The sequence below is a fragment of the Rhopilema esculentum genome, chromosome 6, assembly GCF_057945365.1.
Source record: "Rhopilema esculentum isolate cy_ngs chromosome 6, ASM5794536v1, whole genome shotgun sequence".
Lineage (NCBI taxonomy): Eukaryota > Metazoa > Cnidaria > Scyphozoa > Rhizostomeae > Rhizostomatidae > Rhopilema > Rhopilema esculentum.
In genome coordinates, this window is record NC_142820.1 from 4,509,077 (window position 1) to 4,532,650 (window position 23,574).

Here is a 23,574-nt window from a genome sequence, read left to right on the forward strand (position 1 = left end):
GCTATCTATGCGCCAATATTGAAACCGGTGGCTATTGTTTTCTGAAAACCTGTGAAAACCGGTGCCCATATATTTCCCTTACGCAAAAAAACCGGTGACGAAAAAGTATGCTCGATATCGATATCCATAGCTCGAAAGTATGGACGCTTTAAATCAAAATGATACAAAATGAAATACGCGGGTGCAAAAAAGAATCTGAGGTTTTTATTGAGGGACTAGACTTCCTTTCTCGGAAAAATTCATGAAAATTAGAATCGAAGTTGCAAGAAGAGGATCAAAGGCCATGCTGTAATGGGGTAAAGCACCCCGAAACCGGTGAAAATTTTGGCTAGATCAGCGCCTGATGTACATAGATGTAGTAAAGCCATAGTGTTGAATATTTTGAATATCCTTAGAAGAATACCAGCATGTTTAGTTGTGTTAATGTTAAGGTTAGGGTTAGGGTGCTCTGTGCTCAGAAGCTTTACGACCCAAGACTTGCAAAGGTACCATACCACGATTAGACCTTTCCTGTGAATATGGAGGGCCATCTTATGATGAATTGAGTGATTCTTTAACTGTAAAGCAATTACCTGAGTGAATCTGTAATATTTTTTTTCTATTAACCTTCCGTCGTATATCTTTTTGTTATATACTTATCAATATTATAAACCTATTTTCGCTGCAATTCAATTTGTCTTAAGGTTTTCTTCTTTATTTCTCTAGGACCCTTTGCATTTACAGTTTAGTGCAATGAAACGTTTCAATCTTTATTCATTCAACTGGTCTTTGTAATAAAGGACCAAGGAAAAAAACATATGAGCAAAATTTAGCAAATCCATAACAAACTCTTTGTGAACAACGAAATAGTAAAACTATTCCTGGTTTCTATCGGATACATGAAAAAATGAAAATGAAATCTCAGTCTTTACCAAATTTTAAAAGAATTCTGTGATAAAGCGATAAACTAAATATCGCCCATGCAAAATGAGCTCTACAAAGCGGCAAGTCGAGTAAAGTTCACACGTTTGTCTTATAAGAACATTTGGCTCCAGCTTCAGCCTGGGGTTCAGCCTAAAATGTTCAGGGTAAAGTTGATGTTTATAGCCTAAGGGTATATAGCCTAGGGTATGTAGCTTGCATCACAAAACGTACCAACCAATCATTTGGAAACGAAACTTTTACCACGACAATGAAACCGATCTCTCTGAAGCAGTACGCTCTCTCAGAAAATTGAGCAAATTGATATGATACTTCCTCGAAAATTGATCTGGCAGCTCTTGTGCCCCTCTTGTGTCAGGTCATATGGACAAAGCATGCGTAATAAGATATAAAGGCTGCAACCGAGGAATTATCTTATTCAACCACAAATGACTAACCAATCGATTTCAATGAATTGTGTTGTACCATTGCTGGTGAGGTCAAGGATTATAATCAATTAGATATTGAATAGGGCTTGTATAAAACAATAAATAAAACGGCCCCCAAGCCAGGTTTCGAAAGCAGTCAAAATAAATGAATTGAAAAGACAGTGTTGTTGATAAAATATCTCTCTACCAGTTCGTATCTTGAGTTGCGAACACAAGTACGAAGTTACTGGGAAAAAGGGTCAAAAGTTAATCTTGGCAGAAGTAATGACGACTTGGAAGATATTGCTTTGTTCTATTTGACGCAAAGTTTGTGATTATGCATCCTCACACTGTCGATGGCAAGCACGAAGAGATTCGTGATGGATGCTCTGTCGTTCATCTCGATATTCATTGCAGCAGTTATCGTACTATGTAACGGAATAATCGTAGGGACTGGAGCACATTTAATCGCCTTTCGTCTCAAATACTTCCCATTTATATGTGCAGGACTGGTAGGTTTTTCATTTGATTTGCTGCCTTGATCACAGATAACATGACTGAATTCGTAAACACAGTTAATGAATGCAATAATTTAATTCTTCTATATTTTAGTTTCAGTCATTTATTCGGCAGCTGCTCGAACCATTCGCTATTGCTGTCGTTTTATTGGCCATACCTACAGCCCTGCGCCTACTCTTTAGGCCACTAACAGTCGTGGTATCCCAGGCGAGTCTCCTGGTCTCGGCGGGGACGCTGAAACGACCAAGGAGCAAGGAGGCAGGCTTCAGTAAAAGGGCATTTGCAAAATAATTCCTAGCTTCTACTTATTTTATTTGTAACTGTCATTTAATTTCCATCTACTGTAGGCATCTTGAAACTGGACTTACTGCTGTCAGAGGAAATTTTTTTGAGAGAGGTTTTGAGTGATTTCAACATGAATAAAGCATTACAGACATAATTTCAAAGTGAATCTTTTTTAGCCACAAAGGCCGATGTCAAGAGCACTTTTATGATGAGGGCACTTTCCCCTCCCTTGCACCTTCCATGAAAAAGCAAGAGGGGAAGGTTACCCCCGTGCGCTGACCTCTCCGGCGTCTCTGTCTCTCGAGGCGACATTCGAATCTTCAATCTCTTCTCGTGTTCTGCCGTAAATTTTAGTATTTTCTTTAACTTCAAGTCTACTCCAAAAGTCCCTCCCGATTTTTCAGAATTTTTCTAAACCAACGTTCAATTTTTTAAAAATTGCAATGGCAAATTTATCATTTTGCTTATCCAAACCATTTATAAGAAAGACGGTGAGAAAGCATGGACATCTGCAACACTGTTGATCTTAGCATCTATTTTGGTGTCATTTCTTTATCCTGGTACATCCTACTGTGTTCAGTATTTTTCTATTATTAAAAAGTAAAAGATAGACGAACATAGGCCCCGACAAAAGCTGGAAAGTTAGGGAGGGGTGATGGACCATTTAAGACCCTTTGTAGTGACCATTGTCTAAACGTAATCATGTCCTCCATTGTGTCTCTGTCATTAACACTTTCCATTGTCTTCGTATCCACGTAACGTAATGAACAACACATTTGTATCGTCTCTCGTTTTATTTGTATACGCCCTGTATTAAATTTAGTCAGTAAATTCATCAAGACGCAACAGTCACGTCGTGGTCACCATTTATGGGAACGCTGTTTGACGACGTTCCTATATTTCATTTTGGTTTTGTTGTTGCGAATGCTGTCGTTTTGTATGTCTGATTTAACGTGCAGAAAACACGGAGCCAGTAAAAGACGATATTGCGTGACCGTTGCGTCTTGATGAATTTACTGACTAAATTTAATACAGGGCGTATACAAATAAAACGAGAGACGATACAAATGTGTTGTTTATTACGTTACGTGGATACGAAGACAATGGAAAGTGTTAATGACAGAGACACAATGGAGGACATGATTACGTTTAGACAATGTTCACTACAGCGGGTTGAAGCGAACGATGAAATCTGTTGTTTATTACGTTACGTGGATACGAAGACAATGGAAAGGGTTAGTGACAGAGACACAATGGAGGACATGATTACGTTTAGACAATGGTCACTACACCTTAACAAAAATTGTGCAAAGAAGGTCCTTTATATTGTTTGTGTTGCCAAAAGGTACGGGACAACGTAGCCTGCGTGCAGACTTTACAAATAGAGGAAACTGTAATTTATAAAGTCTGCATGCAGGTCAGGACAATGCTAATCTTATTCTCCTTATTCATTAACTCTTCTGCCATATTTTTCTTGACTGAACAATCAAAATATTCCTACCTGAGGTACCTTGAAGCCTGGATAATTTACTAAGTGATCTTGTCTAGAGACTTCTCGAAATGAAGCTAACCTGGAATAACATTTATTCGTTGTTTGTAGATGGCTTCTGTTGGCATCACTGGTTTTGCAAGGTCGTGCTGTGAAGAAATGAGACCATTGGTAAATAAATACTGAAAATTCATCAAACATAATCAAGCAGATTTTAGAAATTTAACGAGACATCTCCGAAAAACACTTCGGTGATGAGAGCTTCCTGTATATGCATTGTTATTGTTATTATTATTATTAAATTATTGCTAATTTATGCAAGATTGACATAAAAGACATAACGGCATGGATTATTTCAGCCTAAATTTCCCTTTTTGTGGCACAAGTGCTCAAGAGATGGTACTCTTTGCATCGCTTTTATCAACATTGAACATGCCAAAGTCAAATAGCAGGCTTATTTTTGTAAAGTTTTAGTACAATTTCTAAAAAGATATCTTAGTAAGCTTCTTCAGGTCCCCTGCTTTCGCAGTCCCGGGTATGTACGGCGCATATTCTTTCAAACGAATATTTACATGGCAAATAGTAAGGTTCGTTTTGTCTACACAGAACAGCCTTCGTAACTACTTCTCAGTTTTGTAACTCATCCATTACTTTCTTTGACACACTTGAACAATGGTTGCTGCCTAAACTGTTCGATATCAGCCTTATTAGGTAGCTAACAACAGCCAACAAATGATTGGCACAAAACCCTACTCTCACTTTCAGCTTTTTTGTCTATTTTAACCGACATTGCCTCTGAGCTTTGCCTACAATTATGCCACTGTAACTCAAATAAAACCGTTATTTCGTTTTCCCTTAGGTATTTTCACATGTTGGTTTCCAGGCCACAAGCATCACATTCACGTTGGCAACTATTATCATTCTCAACGACGACGTCAATAATGCACTCAAGGTTTTCTTGGTGGCAGGAGAGTTGTTTCATGCCGTTTTCTTCATTGTCTCCTTGTGGAATTTCAACTAGATAAATTGCAAGTAGTCAAAAGGAGCTAGTATTTATCCTTGAGGGATATCTATATACTAGAGCAAGACAACATGTGTAAATGATTTAACGTTTTCATGCATTAGTTCTTTCACAGAGCTAAACGGAACAAAATGGTGATTCTGGACCGAAGAGAATTTTGCAATTTGTTGCAGCACAACAAAGGAAATAAATAAGAAGAAGAAGTTACTGAATGAATTTCTTAAAATGTTAGCTTTCAAAAATACATTTCTGTAATCTGTGAGCTTCCAAGAGACATTTAAAAGCTGTTCATAACATTTACAAAGTTTCCGCCCAGCTAAGTGCAAACATCGGAATCATTTTCTCTCTCCTCCAATTTTCAAAGCAGGTTGGTTTAGAATTCTGATGGGGCTGCTGCTCTTCATGTTTCCATTCGGAAACTATATCTTTCTGGCTACCAAAAAGTTTGGGTTCAGCAGGGAGAGATCTGTTAAAATAGGACAACAGGGGCTGTCTCCCAAATAGCCTCAGAGAACTGTCAGTTAACCATCAGCTCACATTTGAGAAAATCTATCTTGATGACATATTTGTTTTTTAAAGTAGCTAAAGAAGCAGAATGACCATAAACTAACTACTCCGGGCATTCCTTACCTTGTTATGTGATTTTCTTTATGATTCTCTTTACCTCCTTACTGTCAGACATAAGTTTCTAACTATTGCTAAGCTTTAATGATTCACAGATTTGTACACACAATTGAACAGATCGAGCTAACAAACTTTAACCAAGAACGTGCATTATTATAAGCAATTCGTGATCAGGCTCAATATTGGAAATGTCGAAGCAAATATCGATTTTAATATATATGTTTTTAGAGGCTTCTTTGGGGTGTCGTAACATTGTAACTCTTACCTATGCGAAATCATACTTTTAGGGTAATTTTTTTAGCTTTTCATAAGAAGTTAATACCTTGCTGCTGTAAGAAATCTTGCCATCGACAAGTTCAGCGATCAACTAAATAAAATATACTATTCGTGACAATTATACATCGGACTCAAATGTAGGCGGGCCATATAATGTCTTGCGAAGCTAAAAGCAATATCAAAAGTCTGCACGTAACATAAGCAAGCCCCTGTCTTAATGGGAAGTCCTGTAAAAGAACCAAGTATTTTGCTATCTCGAACATGCTTGTTAGCGTTGCTTGGCGTCAGGGGCGTCGCCAAAGGGGGTTGGGAGGGGGGATGCTGAACCCTCTTCCCTCAAAATTTGTCTGTCGGCACATTAAGCAATTTCTATACTCACCCTGGGGCACCCTGTAAACCTTTTGCAACAGGATTAGGTTCGGCACATGAGAATTGCGACTTTTGAACCAGGCCTCACTCTGTTAATATTTAATTTTTTTCATTTTCTCTTCTTTTTCAAAAAAAACAACAAACACCATTCAATCCAATTTTGAACAAAATACTATTATTATTATTATTATTATTATTATTATTATTATTGTTATTATTATAAAATTATTTACAGTAGGCGAAGCAAATTTTTTTTAGCTAATATAACAGCTAATTAAAGCCTACTATTTATACTACATTTACAAATCTTAAATTAATTACAATGAATCGATAAAATGATATAGGAAATGTACAAAATTAAAAGGATGACTCATTAGATAAAAATATACAATTATTCGATGACTATTTCAAGAATCCAATCTGCGCGACGTAAAGTTTGCATAGTCTGCAGTTGCATTTTGTATCTTTCCAAGTTTTAATCTTTTTCTTAAATATTGCGAGGCTAGAAGATGTTTTAATGTCATTTGTAAGCTCTTGCCAGAGCTTGGATCCCATAAAGGTTGTACTTTCTATACCATAACAATTTGATTTTGGTTTTGATAGCGATATTCGGGATATGTTTCTAAGATTATAGCATGTATTTCTTTCAGTAAAGATTTCTTTCATGAAACTTGGGTTGAGATTATGTAAAGTTTTATATATTTCTGTAAGAAGCAATTGCAGATTTTTATCATGGATAGACGTCAAGTTGTCTTTTTCAAGAAGAGTTTGAAAGCTTGATTCATAGTAATCATAGGCAAGACGCAAAGACTTTTCATGAATTCTATTTATTCTGTTGTTCATCTGTCGATCAGAAAACATCCAAATTAAAGGGCAGTAGCTAAATTGTGATAAAATGAAGACGTGCATGGTCTATTTTACTTTTCTATCATCCATGTAGTTGGAGATTCGGGATAAAGCATGTAGCTTTTGGCTGGCTTTTTTGCATATCGATTGTACGTGTCCTTTGAACGACAAATTATTATCAATACTTATTCCAAGAAGTTTTTGTTCTTTACTTGGTTTTATAAGGTGGCATTTGTCGCCATTCATTTTCATATAATTATTTTGAAACCATTCTCTCAAAATAACTACGTCTTGTTCTAGTATTTTAATAGCCTGCTTAATGTCTTGGTGGAAGACATAAAGCGTTGTGTCATCAGCATAATTGCATATTTGGCTATTTGATATAAACATAAACATGTCATTTATGTATATATTGAACAAGAGAGTTCCCAAAACTGATCCTTGTGGCACACCTACACTCGTGGATTTCCATTCACTGAAAGAGCCGTTTATTTTGACTCTTTGTTTCCTTTGGCTAAGGTACGATAATGTGAAATTCAAGGCGCTTCTACTAAAACCATAAGCATCGAGTTTAGCAATAATTAGGTCATGATTCAGACAGTCAAATGCTTTTGACAGATCTATCAATAGTGCACTGGCTGTTTGTTTAGTATCTAGAGCTTTTTTGCAATTTTCTATGAGTCTGAGTAATGTATGTTGGGTGCTATGATTCCTTCTGAAACACCATAGCAGTGGTGATAGAAAACAATGAGCGAAGGGAGTAATTTGTGTTTCCATGATTCTCTCATATATTTTTGATGCTGACGGTAGGGTAGCAATTGGTCTATAATTTTTCTTACTGAATTTATCATCTTTTTTATGCAACGATGATATGTCTCCTAATTTGAGTTCTTTTGGAAATGTCATATTAGATGGATCCTCATTAAATGTTCTTTGTAAAATTTCAGGGAAAATGTCTGAATATTCTTTAAATAGCCTAGCAGGTATACTCTCTATTGTTGTGGCCTTTCTGGTATTAAGTTTGTTTATCTGATCCCAAATTTCCCTACTGTTAACTTCCCTAAATTCAAAGGGCCGTGGGTCAGGGTACATTTCTCTTATTTTTATTGTTGAATTCCTAGATCTTGTGTTATGTTTATAAAGTAGTTGTTATATAATTCTGAAATCTTGCGGTCATCACTAATTAGTTCTCCATTTTCTTCCAATATAATGGAGGGTGTTGTTTTTATCTTTTCTGCAAAGACCGGTTTGATCGCTCTCCAGAATTTGCGATTATCTGTAAGATTACTTAAGTCTAGGTTCCTAAAATAACTGCTTTTAGAATTACGTAATAACTTGACACATTTGTTCCTTTGCCGTTTATATGCTTTATGATTTTCCTCATTTTTGTTATTAGTATATCTATTTTTCAATTTGCTACGATGCACTATTGCCTTACGTAATTCTTTCGTCATAAATGGCCCGTCGTTTGCATGAACATACTTTCTCTTAATGGGGGCATGTTTATTAAGAAGACTTTTGACTGAGATATCAACACTTCTGTAGTTTGGAAAGTTTAGTATTCGATGATTCGAAATTTCAGATCTAAAGCTCGGAATATCGAATTTTTTGTAGTCTCTATATGTAAGTATTTTGGGAGCTCTCTTGGTGAAATAACCTTCGAGTATGCTCAGTATCATTACGTGGAAGTCAGACAACCCTGTTTCAACACTAGTCGTGTTTTCAAATTGACTTTTACAGTTTGTCAGTATCAAATCTATACATCGTGGGTTGTCTGACTTGTGACAGGTTGGATTCTTGATCAAGTTAACTAATTTATAAGTGTCCATGAAAGCCTTAATTGCGCTGTCACCCATTTCGCAATTTCGCAATTGAAATCGCCCATAACGATAAGATCTTCAAATTTGTTGCTAAAGAAATCGATTCCTTTTTCGACCTCTTTAAAAAAATAGCTTGGGCATTGGGAGGGTGGGCGATATATGCTAAGAAGTAGCCATTTTCTTGTTCTAAGTTTAATTTCGGTGGTGCATATTTCAATGTCATTAGGAAATTTGTAATTTGTTAGCTCTTTAACAAGGATCCCTTCCCTTGCAAAGGTAAGATGGCATCCACCATTTTTGTTTCTATCCTTTCTGAAAGGTTCTCCAAAGCCTTCGATCATGAATTGACTTGTTGTATAAGTTTCATCTATTTTCGTTTCGGCGATTGTAAGAATGTCGACATATTTTGAAACCATTAATTTTAAATGTTCAATTTTATTCCTGATTGAGTTAATGTTTAGTTATGCTATTACGAGACCCTTTTTATTTTTAATCCTGATATTCTTAAGAATGTCAACTGTATTTGATTCACAGGAATCAGTTTCTGGAATTTTTTCATCTACGGTTTCATGGACGTATGATTCGGGGTTTTTATTTACTGTATTTATATTGATGTTATCCAAATTTTTAAGCTATTATTATTATGTATATCAAAACTCTTTCTGCTTTCTGTCTAGTCATCCTAACTGCATAAAAACCCATATTGACTTGATACCATTAACATATTAAAATGTATATTTTTCAATTGCGTTAATTAGAGAAAACCCTGAAAGCTTCATCTTTTTTGGGTTATAAACACTCGAGTAAATTACCATCGGTTTTTCCCAGTGTTTTTCTTCTTATAAAAAGATCCTTCAAAATAATTTTCAGAATTTTCAAGTCATGGGGTGATAAAAGTTTTCAGGGCATTTTGTCAAGATTTTTTATATCTCCAAATAAAATTATTTCTTCAAGTTACTGGGCTTATTTAGATACTATTTACTTCAAAATAATAGCAATCCAATAAAGATCAATCTAATTTAAAATTCCATCATCCCTTTTCGGCACATATTCCAGGTGTCCTTCTAGGCACTGATAACGTTCTTTCCAGCGCCGCTTTCTGTATTCTTTTTAATTTCTGGATTTGCGTTTTGGTGACATAACTCTATGTTTCAGACCCAAAAGAGTTTTTTTTGAATAAGAATGGTATCAACAATTTCTATTCCTGATTTTTTTCTGAACACGGACAAATTTGTCAAGATTTGATTGAAACATTATGTGAAAATACTACTATTTTTTCAAGGATATTGTTTTAATTGATTTGTAGGATATAAGAGTGAAGAAAGCAACATTAATTCATAATGGACACAAGCACAAGCCTTGGCTTGCGTACGAAGAAAGATGATTATCCTAGTTGTTATAGAGATTTTGCTGGAAGTGCCATTCTTGTGGCAAGTGGGTCGAGTATGTATCAATCATTTAACAGTCCTTCATTCGCTTCAGGACCTGTGTCAATTGTACCAGCAGTTATGGTAAGAGAATGAATTTTGTTTCAGGGAAGAAAAATCCCTCTTTATATTAGATACATGAAATATAGATTTTTGTATTTTAGCTCATGATTGGTATCCAAACTTTTGATCAAGCAGATTTAAAAAAATTGCAAAAAGAAACTCAAAAGGGTAAATGAGAAAATTTTTAGAAATATTGACTGGTTATGTTTACAAAACGTTTGCCAAGGTAGTAAATATTTCCGTCCTATTCGCTATTAAACTTAAAGAAATTATTTAATCAATCTCTTCTATTCACCACCAAGCTAATGATAGAAATTCTCTAAACATAACTCATAAAACTGAAAACAATTATACAAGTCAATGTAAGAAAAACAATAGAATCTACTCCTTACACATTGTGTTTGCACATCGTCCAGAAACTTTTAGGATTTGGAACAATTTTGTTTCTTGTCTGTACCTTATGTTTATACCTTATGTTTCTACTACATTTAGAATATCAAAAATGCCTCTTCATTGTCACATTTTCCGTGTTTACTTTTAAATTGAGCATTATTATCCAGCCAAAAATAAAGCAGTTTTTTGTTCAAAGTGTTATGTACAGAAGATCAGTCAGAAGATGAATCAAATTAGACTTAGTGTCGAGTTTGCTTGCCGTGTCTTCAATCAATTTTTTGTTTACGTGAACTTTAACAAAGATAAGACCATTAAGGAGTTGTATTGTCTTAGCAGAAGATGTCCTGGCAGACTTTTTTGCTATTGTTGAAACAAAAACAGGAAGGAAAATAATGAAATTACACGATAGGCTTATAGATTATTTGGCACTTTTCTTTTAATCTTTGATCATATTTTTCATGCCTTCTCCTTTACACACGTTGACAATTTTTATGTTAGCCCTACAGTTTTATTTTATGATCAACTTCTTTTCTGCTTGTGTGTATAAGCGATTGCTCATGTTAGTAAATTGCAAAATAGAAAGCTAAATATAAATTCATCAATAAGATTATCTACAGAAAAAAATATTCTTTGCAAGCAGTAAGTGATAAATGATAAAAAGTCTTGAAATTAAAATTCGTTTTCATTCCCTATTTTTTTACTAACTGTTTTATAACAACTCTCATAAAATATCTGGTACTCCAATCTGAAATGATGCTCATCATACTTATGTCCCAATGAGGCTAATTTTGAAATGGAATATGGCTATGATTGCTGCCCAACTATCATTCAGTTCTCTCTTGTCTTTATTGCAGACAATAACGGCAGGGTGCACGGGAATCAAAGTCTTGCGTTTTATTGGAAATATACGGGCAGTAAGTAAATCTGGTAATTTCTGCTGTTTCTAATACATGGTTCAGTTTACAATGTGACTAGTTCCTTACATCTTTGAACACTTAACGCTTTTTGCATGTACAATGTCGAAATTTTTTAAAACTAACTATTCTTTCGAATTGCTTTGAGTCAAGATTTTGCAAATTGGCATTTTTCTTCATAGGAATAGTTTAGCTAACGACTTTCCGCTAAAGTTCGTGCTTAAAGGCCGATTTCCATTTGACATTTTTTGTGCGCGCGGGCGTAGCGCCGAAATCTGAGCATGCGTAGCTAAGTGCTGCTATCAAGTGACCGAGTGCACAAAAAGCTGAGCATCTTTGTCCACTGCTTTGGACATTAGTTGAATCTTGCAGAAAGTGAGTCAATGAGAAATGGACTTGGTGTTGTTCAAGGTCTCTACAATTTCACTGAGGTCAACACCAAAAGACATGTAATTTCAAGAGAAAAGTTGATCATGAACCTTCATATAGGTAATAGGGACAGAGCTGGGCCCTAAGCAAAAAACTGTTACGGGACAAAAAACTATTCACAGACAGCAAGCATTCAATGGTTTTAGAGCATGTCGAACACAATATAAAAAGATAAAAATGAGAATTATTATCTCGTTAGCTAGAGGGAACTGAGTTTTAGAGCTTCCATTGAAGAACTTTCAAAGTTTTCAAAAGTTATTTGAACTTGAGCAAAGCTTTAAATACTGACATAAAAGCACTTTGGGCCCCTTTTCGCCGGGGGCCCTTGGTTATCAAACTGAGGCAATGTTTTCAACCACTGTGTCATGACACACTAGCATGCCTTGAGGTATTGCCTGGTGTGCCGTGGAAAATTCTCCAATTTTACTTAATTGGTTTAAAAAATTGAAAAATAATTAATAACTTTCAGCAAATAATGTGCCGTAGAAAAAAGTTGAAAAACGCTAAATCAAGGGAATGCAAGCGTGAATACTAACCCTTCGACAGAAATCATCATAAAGGTTTGCTCCTTCTACCAAATAGATTATGAGTTTCTGACCTCCTAGAAATGGAACACAAACTGTTCAATAATCACAAGAATAGGTAGGTAAGCAAAAAGTGTGTGAATTGCTGAAAATGATGCAAATCATGTTAACCAAAAGATATCGATAAAATAATCAATATATTTCGTCGCTGCCATGAAAGAGATTTTCTTTTTTTAATGAAAATGTGTGAAGTTTTAAAAATGCTTATTAGTTCACATTATTCTAATTACGTTGCATTTTAATCATTTCTTGACCAATATTAGAAGCTCACACGTGTTAAAGTATACTACTTAAAAATTTGGGCGTTATTATTTTTCGGGCAAAAAATTTCAGCCCCTCCCCACCTGAACTCACCCCGTACGCCTATGGTTGTTTGGTATACTATTGCAAACAGTGGCTGTCATTGAAGGAAGTTCCAGGCAGGTCTAACAAGTTAGGTTCTTATAACAGCATTTCAAGCATTGGTAGCTAGAAAATATCATGGCTAATTTCGTTTAACGTTTGATTGCAAAACATGCCGCCAAGTTTTTTATTTCAAAGGTCTTTTCTCTTCTGTTTCTTTAAAACTACGAAACTTTCAAGGTACATTTCTGGAGTCATGTTCACTTTAGAAGGGGCTAATTCGACCACTATCAGACTGAAATATCTCAGTAACTGTATAAACCATGTTCTGTTGCAGCTTCTCTGAAGTTGATTTTTTCAATTAAATTTCTTTTTGTTCCCACCATATATTTTGCTTTTCTAAATATATCCCTGAATCTTTATCTTTACTTCTTCTATACTGAAATCTTTGTCAAGTTCTGAATGTTTAAACCCTGTATTTCTTATCACGTTGTTTGCACGGGATAGAAAACTTTCTATACTGATTTCAGAACTTTTCAATGTTACTTGTTAATATTTATACAGGTGGTGGCCAATGGTTTTTTCTGCAGCATTGCTGCCGTATCACCTTTTGGTTGCATGTATCTTGCATGTAAAGCTATCAGTAATGCAGGCACTTTAGTATGTGATTACGACTACTTGAAAAATGAAAACAAGTGTAAACGATTTGATCTTACGCCGTCTGTTTTCCTCCTGGTCGCGCTTATAATTGCATTTATTTCCTGCACTTATTTCATGTACTTGAATATCAAAGGACTGGGGAATTACAATTCATCATTTGTGAGTGTAATATTTTATATTGACGTTTTATATTTGATTAGAATCCAATACAACTCGTTTCTCAAACAAATGTTCTCGTATATGTATGTTATTGTCTAAATTTGCTAAACAACTCACTCTCAATTTGTGGAAGAATGGCATTCATATTCAAAAATATTGAGATTTGATGTTTTCTTAAAAGTGTGCTTGTTATTTTGATATGCTTATGAGACAGAATGTCGAAAGATGTTTGAAAATCTGAAAGTTAATATAAATTGCATTGGCTGCTCGGCCATTTCAAAATAGACTTACCTATTAAGTATATTCTATTTGTGTGTGGTGTGTTGTTACTTTATAGCAAAATTAAAAGATTTTCGATCAAAAAAGATATCAATCCCTTAACCCATTCTGTTTATGGATGGTTATCAATTCTACCTACCGAGCTTCATATCGGCACGAAAATTCATTAAAGGTAATGTGTCCATTCAAAAGGACTGCGTATATCCAACTTGTCAAGTAACATAAAAATAACAGCACAACCCTAGTACTATAGACCAAACGAGGCTTCACAGTGGAAAAATAGCTGGATATTGCCATTTTTATTTGACTTTCAAATGTTATGAAAAATTGCAAATCCATGGCCTTTTTTTAAATAGACAGGGCACTTTTCCGGACCAAACTTTCCCAGCCGTGAAATTACCGGGATGAAATCTTCTTAGTATCGATTCTGCAAATTCCTATGATTTATCAAGCTCAGGACAAAATTTAGTTTTGGAGCAAATCACCAGTGCTTTGTGTGCTTTGGTTTCAACTAGAACATTTTTCTTTCTTTTGAAATAAAGAAATCGCACAAAAACGTTGGCTTTCTGTAAACACTGGTTAGAAATGCAGTTCCTTCTCTGTGCACCGAAATATAAGGAAACTCAAGGAGTTACTATGCTCCTTTCCAATAGTAAGTTCAAGATGAAGTTACTAGGTTCTTGGTAGAAACAGTCACATTCCTACTCTGAGCTAAAGATGACAAAAGTGTCATCGACATACCGAAAATAGACCGCTGGCGTTTGGTTATGGTCAAAAGTTTGTTTTCCTGAAAACCTTCGAAAATTCCGGGCCTAATGTTTGTTGGGAAGCCTTGCAAATAGCTTGTTATTCAGCCTAATATTGGCTATTTTTTCAGTTTGTTTCACCTGTCTTGACCTGTGCTTTATCTTGATTTTATCAAAGTTCATTTTCTTTCAATTTTTGTGGATAATGATTTTTAAATAATGTAGTTTTAGACAAAGATCTATAAAGTTCATGATATTTTGGACGATAAAGGTATTCTGAGATATTTTGGTTAATTTTTTGAGTTTCTTTATATGTCTCGACCTGTTCAATATATATCAATATATGCTTTAATGTGGATCAATATATATCAGAATGGTTTGCACGCAAAATATGCTTTGAGAAATTAGTCTCTTTTTCAGTTGTTTCACAAGTTTAGACCTGCGCCTATTTTTGAATGTATTCTAGTTAAATTTTTTTGATAAATAAACATTTTCGGATATTCGGATATTTTTTTGAATTTGTTGACAGGTCTGGACATGATGCTAGTGAGAGACTTAATTAATTTTTCAGAAAAACTGAGTAGCAAACCAGCTTAGCAAGATTTAATGGGGATTCTAGTTTACATAAGAATTCCGTCCAACAGAAATTCCAAGTGCCAGTGCCACATTTTGCATTAAACGACTTCACAAAGTAGAGAATTGTTTACTTGTTCATAAGTAGACCATAACTCAACTAACAGCTCTAAAGAAAGAAACATTGCTCGTGAAACCATTTTTGGCCAATGGGGCACTCCACCCATTCCTCATCCATGCGGTACTTCCCACGACAATAGCAACGTGTATTTTCATAAACATCGTTTTCAGCATGGCCACATTCTTTGCCATCTGAGAAAAATGCGGCTCTTCACAGGAGCTTAAAAAGAAGAACTTAATATAAGGGACATTTCGCTCGTTGAAACACCTGACTACTTTGTGTGTCTGCAATGTATGTGGAATAGGCTCGACATCATTCATTTGTTCTGGCTCTTGCATTAGGGACTCGTCCGGTAGAAACAGGAAGACAATATTGAACACCTCGTCTGCAAACTTTGCAGATTGTTTGGGGCTATTAATGACCACATCCCCAGCTAGAACACGACGATAAACCATTTTCTTGATGGTGCCCCCACCCCACGCCATCCATAGGAATTTTCCCATTTTGAGCTTCGTTGTAATACCATTCTAAGTTGAACTCTGGTTTTAAAATTGTTGGCAGCGTGAACACATAACGGGAACGAAACTGAGCTGCACACCAATCACTTAATATAACGATATTATCAATATTATTGTTAATCTTGGCTAAAGATTGGTTGATGAACATATAAACACAAGAGATGGCTGCAGTAGCGGCGCCACGGGGGGGACTGGGGGAATCGATTTTGTAGTCAGTCTAAATTCGATTAGAAAATGTTGGGGAGGGTTAATATTTTGACACCGTACTTTTTGTGATGTAATCCTATGATTTTCAAACTGCCAATTTTCAAACAAAAGTTAGTCATAGGCGTTCCCTTCGGATAAAATTGGCGTTTTCTGTTGGTAAAAGGGCATTTTCTGGTTGTTAAAAGAGCGTGGCTTAAATTTTTTTGGTTTGTCCCCCCCAGAGCTTAGTGGCTGGCGCCGCCATTGGATGGCTGTTACTCTTGATTTATCACTAACTTCCGTGGTAACTGTCATTGGAATTTTTTTAACGTCGTCGTCATCAGTGTCATGGTAGTAGCGCAAGCTGTAAAGAGGCTAAAAAGTGGAATGACCAAAGTAGGCATAAATTTCATTCTGTTGTTGACTCATAACTTTCACTGATGTCCCTGTATACATAGATCATCAACTCAGTCTCTTTCAATTCTGCCTAAATGCGCTTGCACTCAGCACATTGCTGGCGTTTGGTATAGATGTGCTTTTTCAAAGCTGTTACCTTATCTTGCCACATCTCTAAAGCTTCCTCAATATCCACCTTAACATGCATTTTCCTTATGTATCCATCGTTCTTTTTCCACTAATTGAATTGTTCACATGAATGGCAATCGTCGTTGTTGTTGCTGGTATCATCTGAATCTAAATCGGAACGTTGTTTGATAAAGTTCTCTTCACTAAGCTCACGAGTGCTGCACTCGAGTACCGAGGTTAATGATCACTAGTGATTAATTTGTGATTAGATCAATTTTGTGTGTGATTTGTTTGATTTTTAGTGATAAAAGTGATTGATTTTTATTAATTTTTTAATTCTTTAGAAACTGAATCATAGATTCGAAAGTGCTAAAAAATTTCATACTCAATGAACGTCGTCAACGATTTTGCAACATAGTACATGAAATTGAAAAAGAAAAATTAGCAGTTCAGCACAGGATTGGATCCAGAAACAAATTGACCGTTGCATATTTGGAAATGAAAAAGGTGCAAAAGTTTAATAACAGTAACAACTAAAAACAGATATATCTTTTCTGAACAGCAGCATAAACAAAAGATTAAATCAATATTATAGGTTGGTGAGAGTAGTCTGAAGTGAAAAACAGAGAAAAGTTGTTTATCAATTGAATGAGACATTAAGACAAATGCATGTGCTCTTTTTTGTGGGCCGTCAATTTTCGTCATAAGAATTTGAATTTGCATCAAAAGAGCTATCTTTCCTGAACATTAGCATTAGCAACATAGAAGCAAATAGCCTAGAATCAAAAACAGTGAACAGTTGTTGAACACCTTGTTAAAGACATTAAGGCAAATGCATGTTTTCTGTTCTGTGGGCTGCTACTTTTGTCATAAGAATTTGAATTTGCATCAAAAAGCAATCTTTCCTGAACAATAGCATTAGCAACATGGATCCAAATAGCCTGGAATGAAAAAAACAGTGAACAGTTGTTGAACACCTTGTAAAAGACAATAAGACAAATGCATGTGCTCTTTTCTCTGCCCTCGCAAGTGATGTCGCTATTGGGTAATTAAACTGTGATCCAACCCTATGCTGAACTGCTAATCTTTCTTTTTCAATTTAATGTAGTATGTTGCAAAATCGTTGACGACGTTTATTGAGTATGAAATTATTTGAGAGCACTTTTGAATTTAGATTCAGTTTCTAAAGAATAAGAAATTAATAAAAAAATCAATCACTTTTATCTCTAAAAATCAAATTAGTAATCACACACAAAATTGATTTAATCACAAATTAATCATTAGTGATTATCAATCTCGTAAACCATTTTCAAGAGTGATTTGCCCCTCGCATTAGGCCTTTTCCATCCAACAGTTTAAAAAAATCGTCTTTACACAAATAACCGAAATAAAAAAAGTAATTTTCTAACATGTGGCATTGGCGCTTTTTGACGCTTTAGGTATTCCCTACTCGAATGTTACTTACCTAATTCAAAACAACACATTAAACATATTCAAAAAGAACACTGTAATTGCACCCATGAACAATTCAAATGAAGGATTAATTATTTGTGATATTTGATTGAAAAGTGGAAACTAAACAAACAAATCTATTTAAATATATCAATTACTTTTCATTATACTTTTCAAAACGGCTTACACTGTCCACAAAATGAATGTGTGATATATTCGAAGCCTTGTTCTTCGAAGTATATTGTGAATAATTAGCTAACTTTAATAGCTACTTTTATAAAGTTGTCAATTATTCAACATGCGGGATAGAGATCTACCGCTGGTGCAATAACTGTTTTCAATTAGAGTCTTTTACAGAAACGCGCACATGTTAATTCCAATATAAGGCAAGTTATATTCAGACCTCTAGAATTAGAATTAAATTCAGACTGTCAGGGCTTTGGGGGCCTTGTTCGCCTACAATTCCTAACGCTTTTATCAAAACTACATGTCAGCTCAAAGACAACAGAAAGGGAAATTTTTCTTGTCCAAGGCAAATTCTATCCGATGAGCTTTATTCTCACTCATATGCTCTCAGAGAATAATTAGAACCACCCTCCAAATTGTCAATGACCTTACTTAAACAATGGCCCCTAAAATGCTTATCATTTCCCCTGCACTGACTCTTATCATGCTGTTTTGTTATCTTCAAGCTTCATTTGAAAATAACAGGCTTTATTCTTGAGTTCCAGGGAAAAATGGCTAAGAATTTCTCATGTTGAAATTATATGCTATGTAATTGGCTCTTTTACATTTTCTTCTATAGAAACTTGTTAATACTCGATAACACCAATCCTAGGCGAAATGGAACATTCATCGTCATGCTTTGTATGACAAAAACGAAGTATATGTATAATGATGATAATATATTTAATCAATATACAAAAAACATTCTTTCCAAGAAACATTTTTTTATGAAACATTGGGTGCTATTATGGAAACTAGGCGTTTTCCTCAGAACTGAAGGGGCCCATAGAGATTTTCCCACGTTACTGATTAGACTGAGATTTACTTCTGTAGGAACGAAAAAAATACAAATGTTTTGAAAAGTGATGGTGGCCTTCCATCCCAAAATTTACGTTCTTCGTCATTTTTCAGCTGAATCACGAAATTTTGCTGGTCATTATGTCAATTTCTAGCACACGCTGAATATAAATTAGAAAATTCTGCTATGTGGCCAGTTCCATTTGAGGTTTTCATAATTCTTATATCTTATGATTTTTCTGTATAGGTTATACTGAAAATCATATTGTGGAAGAGCATGGTTTAATTTTGTAAGCGTAAACAGTGTCACTGATTTCAAATTAAATTAGGGTTGTCTGCTAGACAATAAAATACGGCTCTGCATGCTACAATCCCGGACAAAATTCTTGAGACAAAATACAATTTTTGCAATTTTATACTCTACTTTTATTTGTTCTACTTGCCCCTGTAAATTCGAGTCCCCCCTTCCCCCCCCCCCAAAGCAATGTTGGATTATTAGTTCTATCATCTCTTCTACAAAATCATGCATTCATCATTGAAATGGGGGAGGGGAAAAGTTTTTTTTTCAAAGGAAAGATAAAAAATCAACTTTCCTAGAAAATTCTCAGCCGTTTCTTTCCGGGATGTACCTTGCAATCTATGTGATTATAACTAGAATAGATAAACAAAGGAAATTTTAGCAAATCACTAAAATAGCCAAGGTAGAAAAACGTGCACCGGCCTTTGCGAGCAACCACGTCTCACTAATTTTCAAACTTGATACGAGAAAATCATTCCTTACTATTTTGTCACAAGCATTTAATTCATAACTGTGTCTTTATTTTAATTCACAACGCCATTCGATAGGATAAATAATTCAGAAAAGATTAAAATGACAGCTCTTCTTTTTATTCAACATTCGTTTGAGATTGTCCCAGAATCTTTTTTGAAAAATATTGGCCTAAAAAGGTCTTCCTGCACAACATTCCTTACTCAGACATTTCTATTTTAAGATAACTTCAAAACCAAAGCTTTAACTTATTTGCTTGCAAAATAAAGCAAAGAAGGAATCCTGGAATTGGCACTCTGTTATTCTTCCATTTTAGCTTGATGGCCCATTTTGGCTCAAAATTTTGACACAATATGTACATAAATGCCAATATCAAAATCTCCCTCGAAAAAAGTAGAGCCATGCCCATTAAAGCCCTTTTTTGTAGGAGCGTATTGCCTTGTATTGCTTGCCTGGATTTCGCAATAGCGGTTATATTTTCCGCTCGCAAGCAAAGCGGACGAAATAAACTTGTGATTATTTCCTAAACGGACATATCAAGATTAAAAAATTTGCATGGATAGTTTATTGATTTGAGAGCAGCGCAAAAGCTTGAAGGTTTTTAATAGGCTGAAAGCCAGCCGTTGTCGGGTTCAAATGATTTCAGTTCACCAGCTAAATAACATCTGTATCTCACAATGACAATAGCCATTTTATGGAGTCCTTCTCATCAGATAATCTGAACAAGGTTTTACTAAAATTTACTCATCATATGTTTCAAATATCCCTTATTTACTTTTACAGACTTAAGTTCGTAGTTTAGGATAAGAAACTTAAAGATCAGCGCATACAAACAGGGCCCCGTGAAAGGTGTACGTGGAAAATGAAAGGCATGAAAGTCACACAGAAGATGGTCCGCTATAATGAGGTTTTGAGGACCTGGTGGAAAAGCTTTTACTTTCGGAAATACCATAAATCCTCGAAGCACCCTCCTGAAGGCTTACCAGTGTAGGCAGGTCTCGGATAGGGGCTTATGCGAGGAGTGCACTACGGAATGGTCCCAGCTAAAAAACACGTAGGTGCTGTACAAACGGGAAAAAGAAGGACGTCAAAACTTTTTCAAAGCAAAAGGAATAGGCAGGACCATTTTTTTAATGCTTGATCTTATTATTTTGTCAATAAAACCTAAACACTTCTGTACAAAACACCATAGTGGAAGCATTTTCCTTTTGGAGCATTTGCATTACCATGGATGACCATATTTGTTCTTACCGTTCTAAGTGTGTTTGATCTGGTGCTCTTCTCTCAAATGAAATTTGTTTTGATTTAGATCATGACAAAGCAGCAGGAAAGGGTTGTCGAAATGGAAATGATTGACTCGTAGAAATGGAGAAGGACGTAGAAAAGCAAACTATAATGTAGATTTAGTAAAAGATCAAACAAGAAGAGTGTTGCTGCAGAACATCATTTGATTTGGGGACTCCATGTGACGTTTGAAGAGACTATGATTAGAGAAATATGGTAAATGCTCCTTAAAGACATTGGTCATGGTAAATAGGCCTTTTCTATAGGGGGTCGTTTGGTTTTGACGTGATCGCTGCTTTTTCATGTGATATTTGCATCCGTTGTTGAGAACTTGCTATTGATGAAAATTGTTTTGTCAATCAATACGAGGTGCGTTCATGTGACCAGTTCCACGTTAACCAATAGCATCACAGTCATAAAAATCATGACTCGGCAGATTTTAGAATTCAGGGTGTACCCAATCCATTTTATTCCATTGTAATCCAGCCAATTCCTATTCAATGCCTTTCACAAATGATAAAAACTGGTAGCTTTTTTTAATTTCATAGGTGCATTGTTTCCATTTACGACCATTATTGACGACCTTTAGCTTGTAAATGGAGATGTCAGACAAAAGTGCGGCCCCATTATAATCATTTTCTCCCGGCCTTTTTCTAGGAGCCACAACGCCCCTGCTTGTAGCGAACTCGGGCACGCTTTTTGTAGTGGCAGTCGTTAAAAAATAATTGCTTTTAACTGTCAATAAAGCAGCAATTGACAAATGATTTGGCGGTTGATGTTGAGTAAAAAGAAGTCATTTATTCAAATCACTTTAGAATATGAGTTCTTTAATTGCTTCAAATGAAGAAGAGCTACAGACCTTGTCTGGGTTGTCCACGCTTTTGAAAATTGACGCTACTTGGCTGTCTGCACTGTGAAGAAATTCTCAAGGAGATTGTTATTTGGGAAATCTCCAAGAGTTGATAACCTTGGCCGTACAGAACTAGGCCTGTTTTTGTTGCATTGGAAGTAGCACTCCCGATCTGAATTTCACACTCAAATTTCGAGGATATAGTGGATCTGTTTACGTTTTTCGTAATACGATGTTAATGACATAATACAAAGAGCGCTACTTGTCCTTGAATGGGTTTTATTGAGAACCAAAGATCCATTCATCGTTTGATTCAAGAGAGTAAGAATTCGTGGTTTTTCACAAGATGGGAGGTGACTCGGTGCACGAAAGCGAAAGGAACCACGTACCCTACACTTCAGTGCGAAAGTTGTTCTACGATTTTTCTGATGATATTGACCAGCCAAAAAAAGCACCCAGGAATCGAAAATCAGAAGGCAGACAGAGGCGTTTCAGTGCGAACCTTTTTAGTAACAGTAAGAATGTCAACGATGCAAATGACCCACAGGCGAGATCTCGAAGAGCCAGCGAGGGAATGTTTATGAGGCCAATGACAAAATCAATTCATTTTCATGGCTCATATTCAGATTTTTATTGTGAGCACAGCAACAATTTGGCTTCCTTGAGATGGCTAAGTCGCAGTGAAAACAAGCTTAACGGACAAACGGCTGCAATTTTGCGACGCTTCCAAAGCTTGGATCCCGTCAAGTTCAAAAGCATTGATCTTTCGTTAAAATCTTTAGAAGATATTTCACAACAGGAAGACACAAATTCCTGTTACAAGTGCCCAATCGAAGAAGAAGAAGAGGAAAGTTTTATTGAAAGAGAATGGCATGAAAAGCATCATGGTAAGTTTTCATCACTTTTAATCGGAAAATTATAGAGATTTTCTTTCCAAGATCTCTTTTCCATTTGCACAAAAACGTCTTTAAGATCGCGAGCTTCAAAATTCGTAAATAAAATTAGGGACAAAATAAAAAACGCTGAGCCTGAGGCCGTCGACACGATAATACATTCTTTTATGAACATCATCTTACATTTGTATGACAGTGTCCAACTTTGTGGTGCGTTCTGTCCACACAACACAACATTTTTTAACATTGTATGAGACTGTCCAAAACAATTTTGGCACCAACTTACTTTGTTGCCCTGACATGTGAACGAAAGGAAGCTAATGTTGCTTTTTTGTGCTGCCATAGCAGTATGCGTGACTTGAAATCGCAGAACCGAAGAGCAATCTAGACGAGATAAACTAAATATTTGGTGTCAAAAATAGTTGACTTTCAAACAATCTTTTGGTGGTATAAAACTCTAGTTTTCGATCTATGTTCTAACGTTTCAAGTGTTCTAACGATCTATGCTCTGAAGAGTGTCAGACAAAAACCTATCCAAGGACTTTCAAGAGTCATATTCAGGCCAATTAAGAAATTTGGTTAAGGATAGACTTGGACTCTTTTCTTGAGCTAATGGTGAAAATTCGATTCTTCATAAATTGCAATTTAGCGGACAACTTCTTAGCGTGTCCCTCTTTCCACTGTTTGCTCAAGAGCCATCATGCATTCCAATCAGTGCTTTTACTCGACGTATGCTATAGTCCGCTATGGCGCATCTGCTTTTCCCCGACATCTCCCAACTGCTATCTTCTTGTTTTCCCCTAAATA

General features: G+C 35.6%; 2 protein-coding genes across 2 annotated transcripts in view; both read left to right on the top strand.

Moving 5' to 3' along the window:
• The first annotated feature begins 805 nt into the window (after positions 1 to 805).
• LOC135686822 (uncharacterized) lies at positions 806 to 11,805 on the top strand. Its single transcript, XM_065203172.2, has 3 exons — positions 806 to 1,840; positions 3,733 to 3,792; positions 4,481 to 11,805. Exons 1-3 carry the CDS (start codon positions 1,685 to 1,687, stop codon positions 4,640 to 4,642), a joined length of 378 nt encoding a protein of 125 aa, XP_065059244.2. The 5' UTR covers positions 806 to 1,684; the 3' UTR covers positions 4,643 to 11,805.
• A 1,314-nt stretch (positions 11,806 to 13,119) lies between these two features.
• The window catches only part of LOC135686821 (uncharacterized), a 32,399-nt gene continuing 21,944 nt past the window's right edge, over positions 13,120 to 23,574 (top strand). Inside the window, exon 1 of the mRNA XM_065203171.2 lies at positions 13,120 to 22,761. Within this exon, the coding sequence (XP_065059243.1) occupies positions 22,221 to 22,761 (541 nt within the window). The 5' untranslated portion in view covers positions 13,120 to 22,220. The remainder of the gene's footprint in view (positions 22,762 to 23,574) is intronic.

Excerpts from the sequence above, each read along its gene's own strand:
- LOC135686822 (XM_065203172.2), top strand. The coding sequence starts at position 1,685 with ATGGCAAGCACGAAGAGATTCGTGATGGATGCTCTGTCGTTCATCTCG. Across the intron at positions 1,841-3,732 it reads CATTTATATGTGCAGGACTG|ATGGCTTCTGTTGGCATCAC; the intron begins GTAGGTTTTTCA and ends CGTTGTTTGTAG. Across the intron at positions 3,793-4,480 it reads GTGAAGAAATGAGACCATTG|GTATTTTCACATGTTGGTTT; the intron begins GTAAATAAATAC and ends GTTTTCCCTTAG.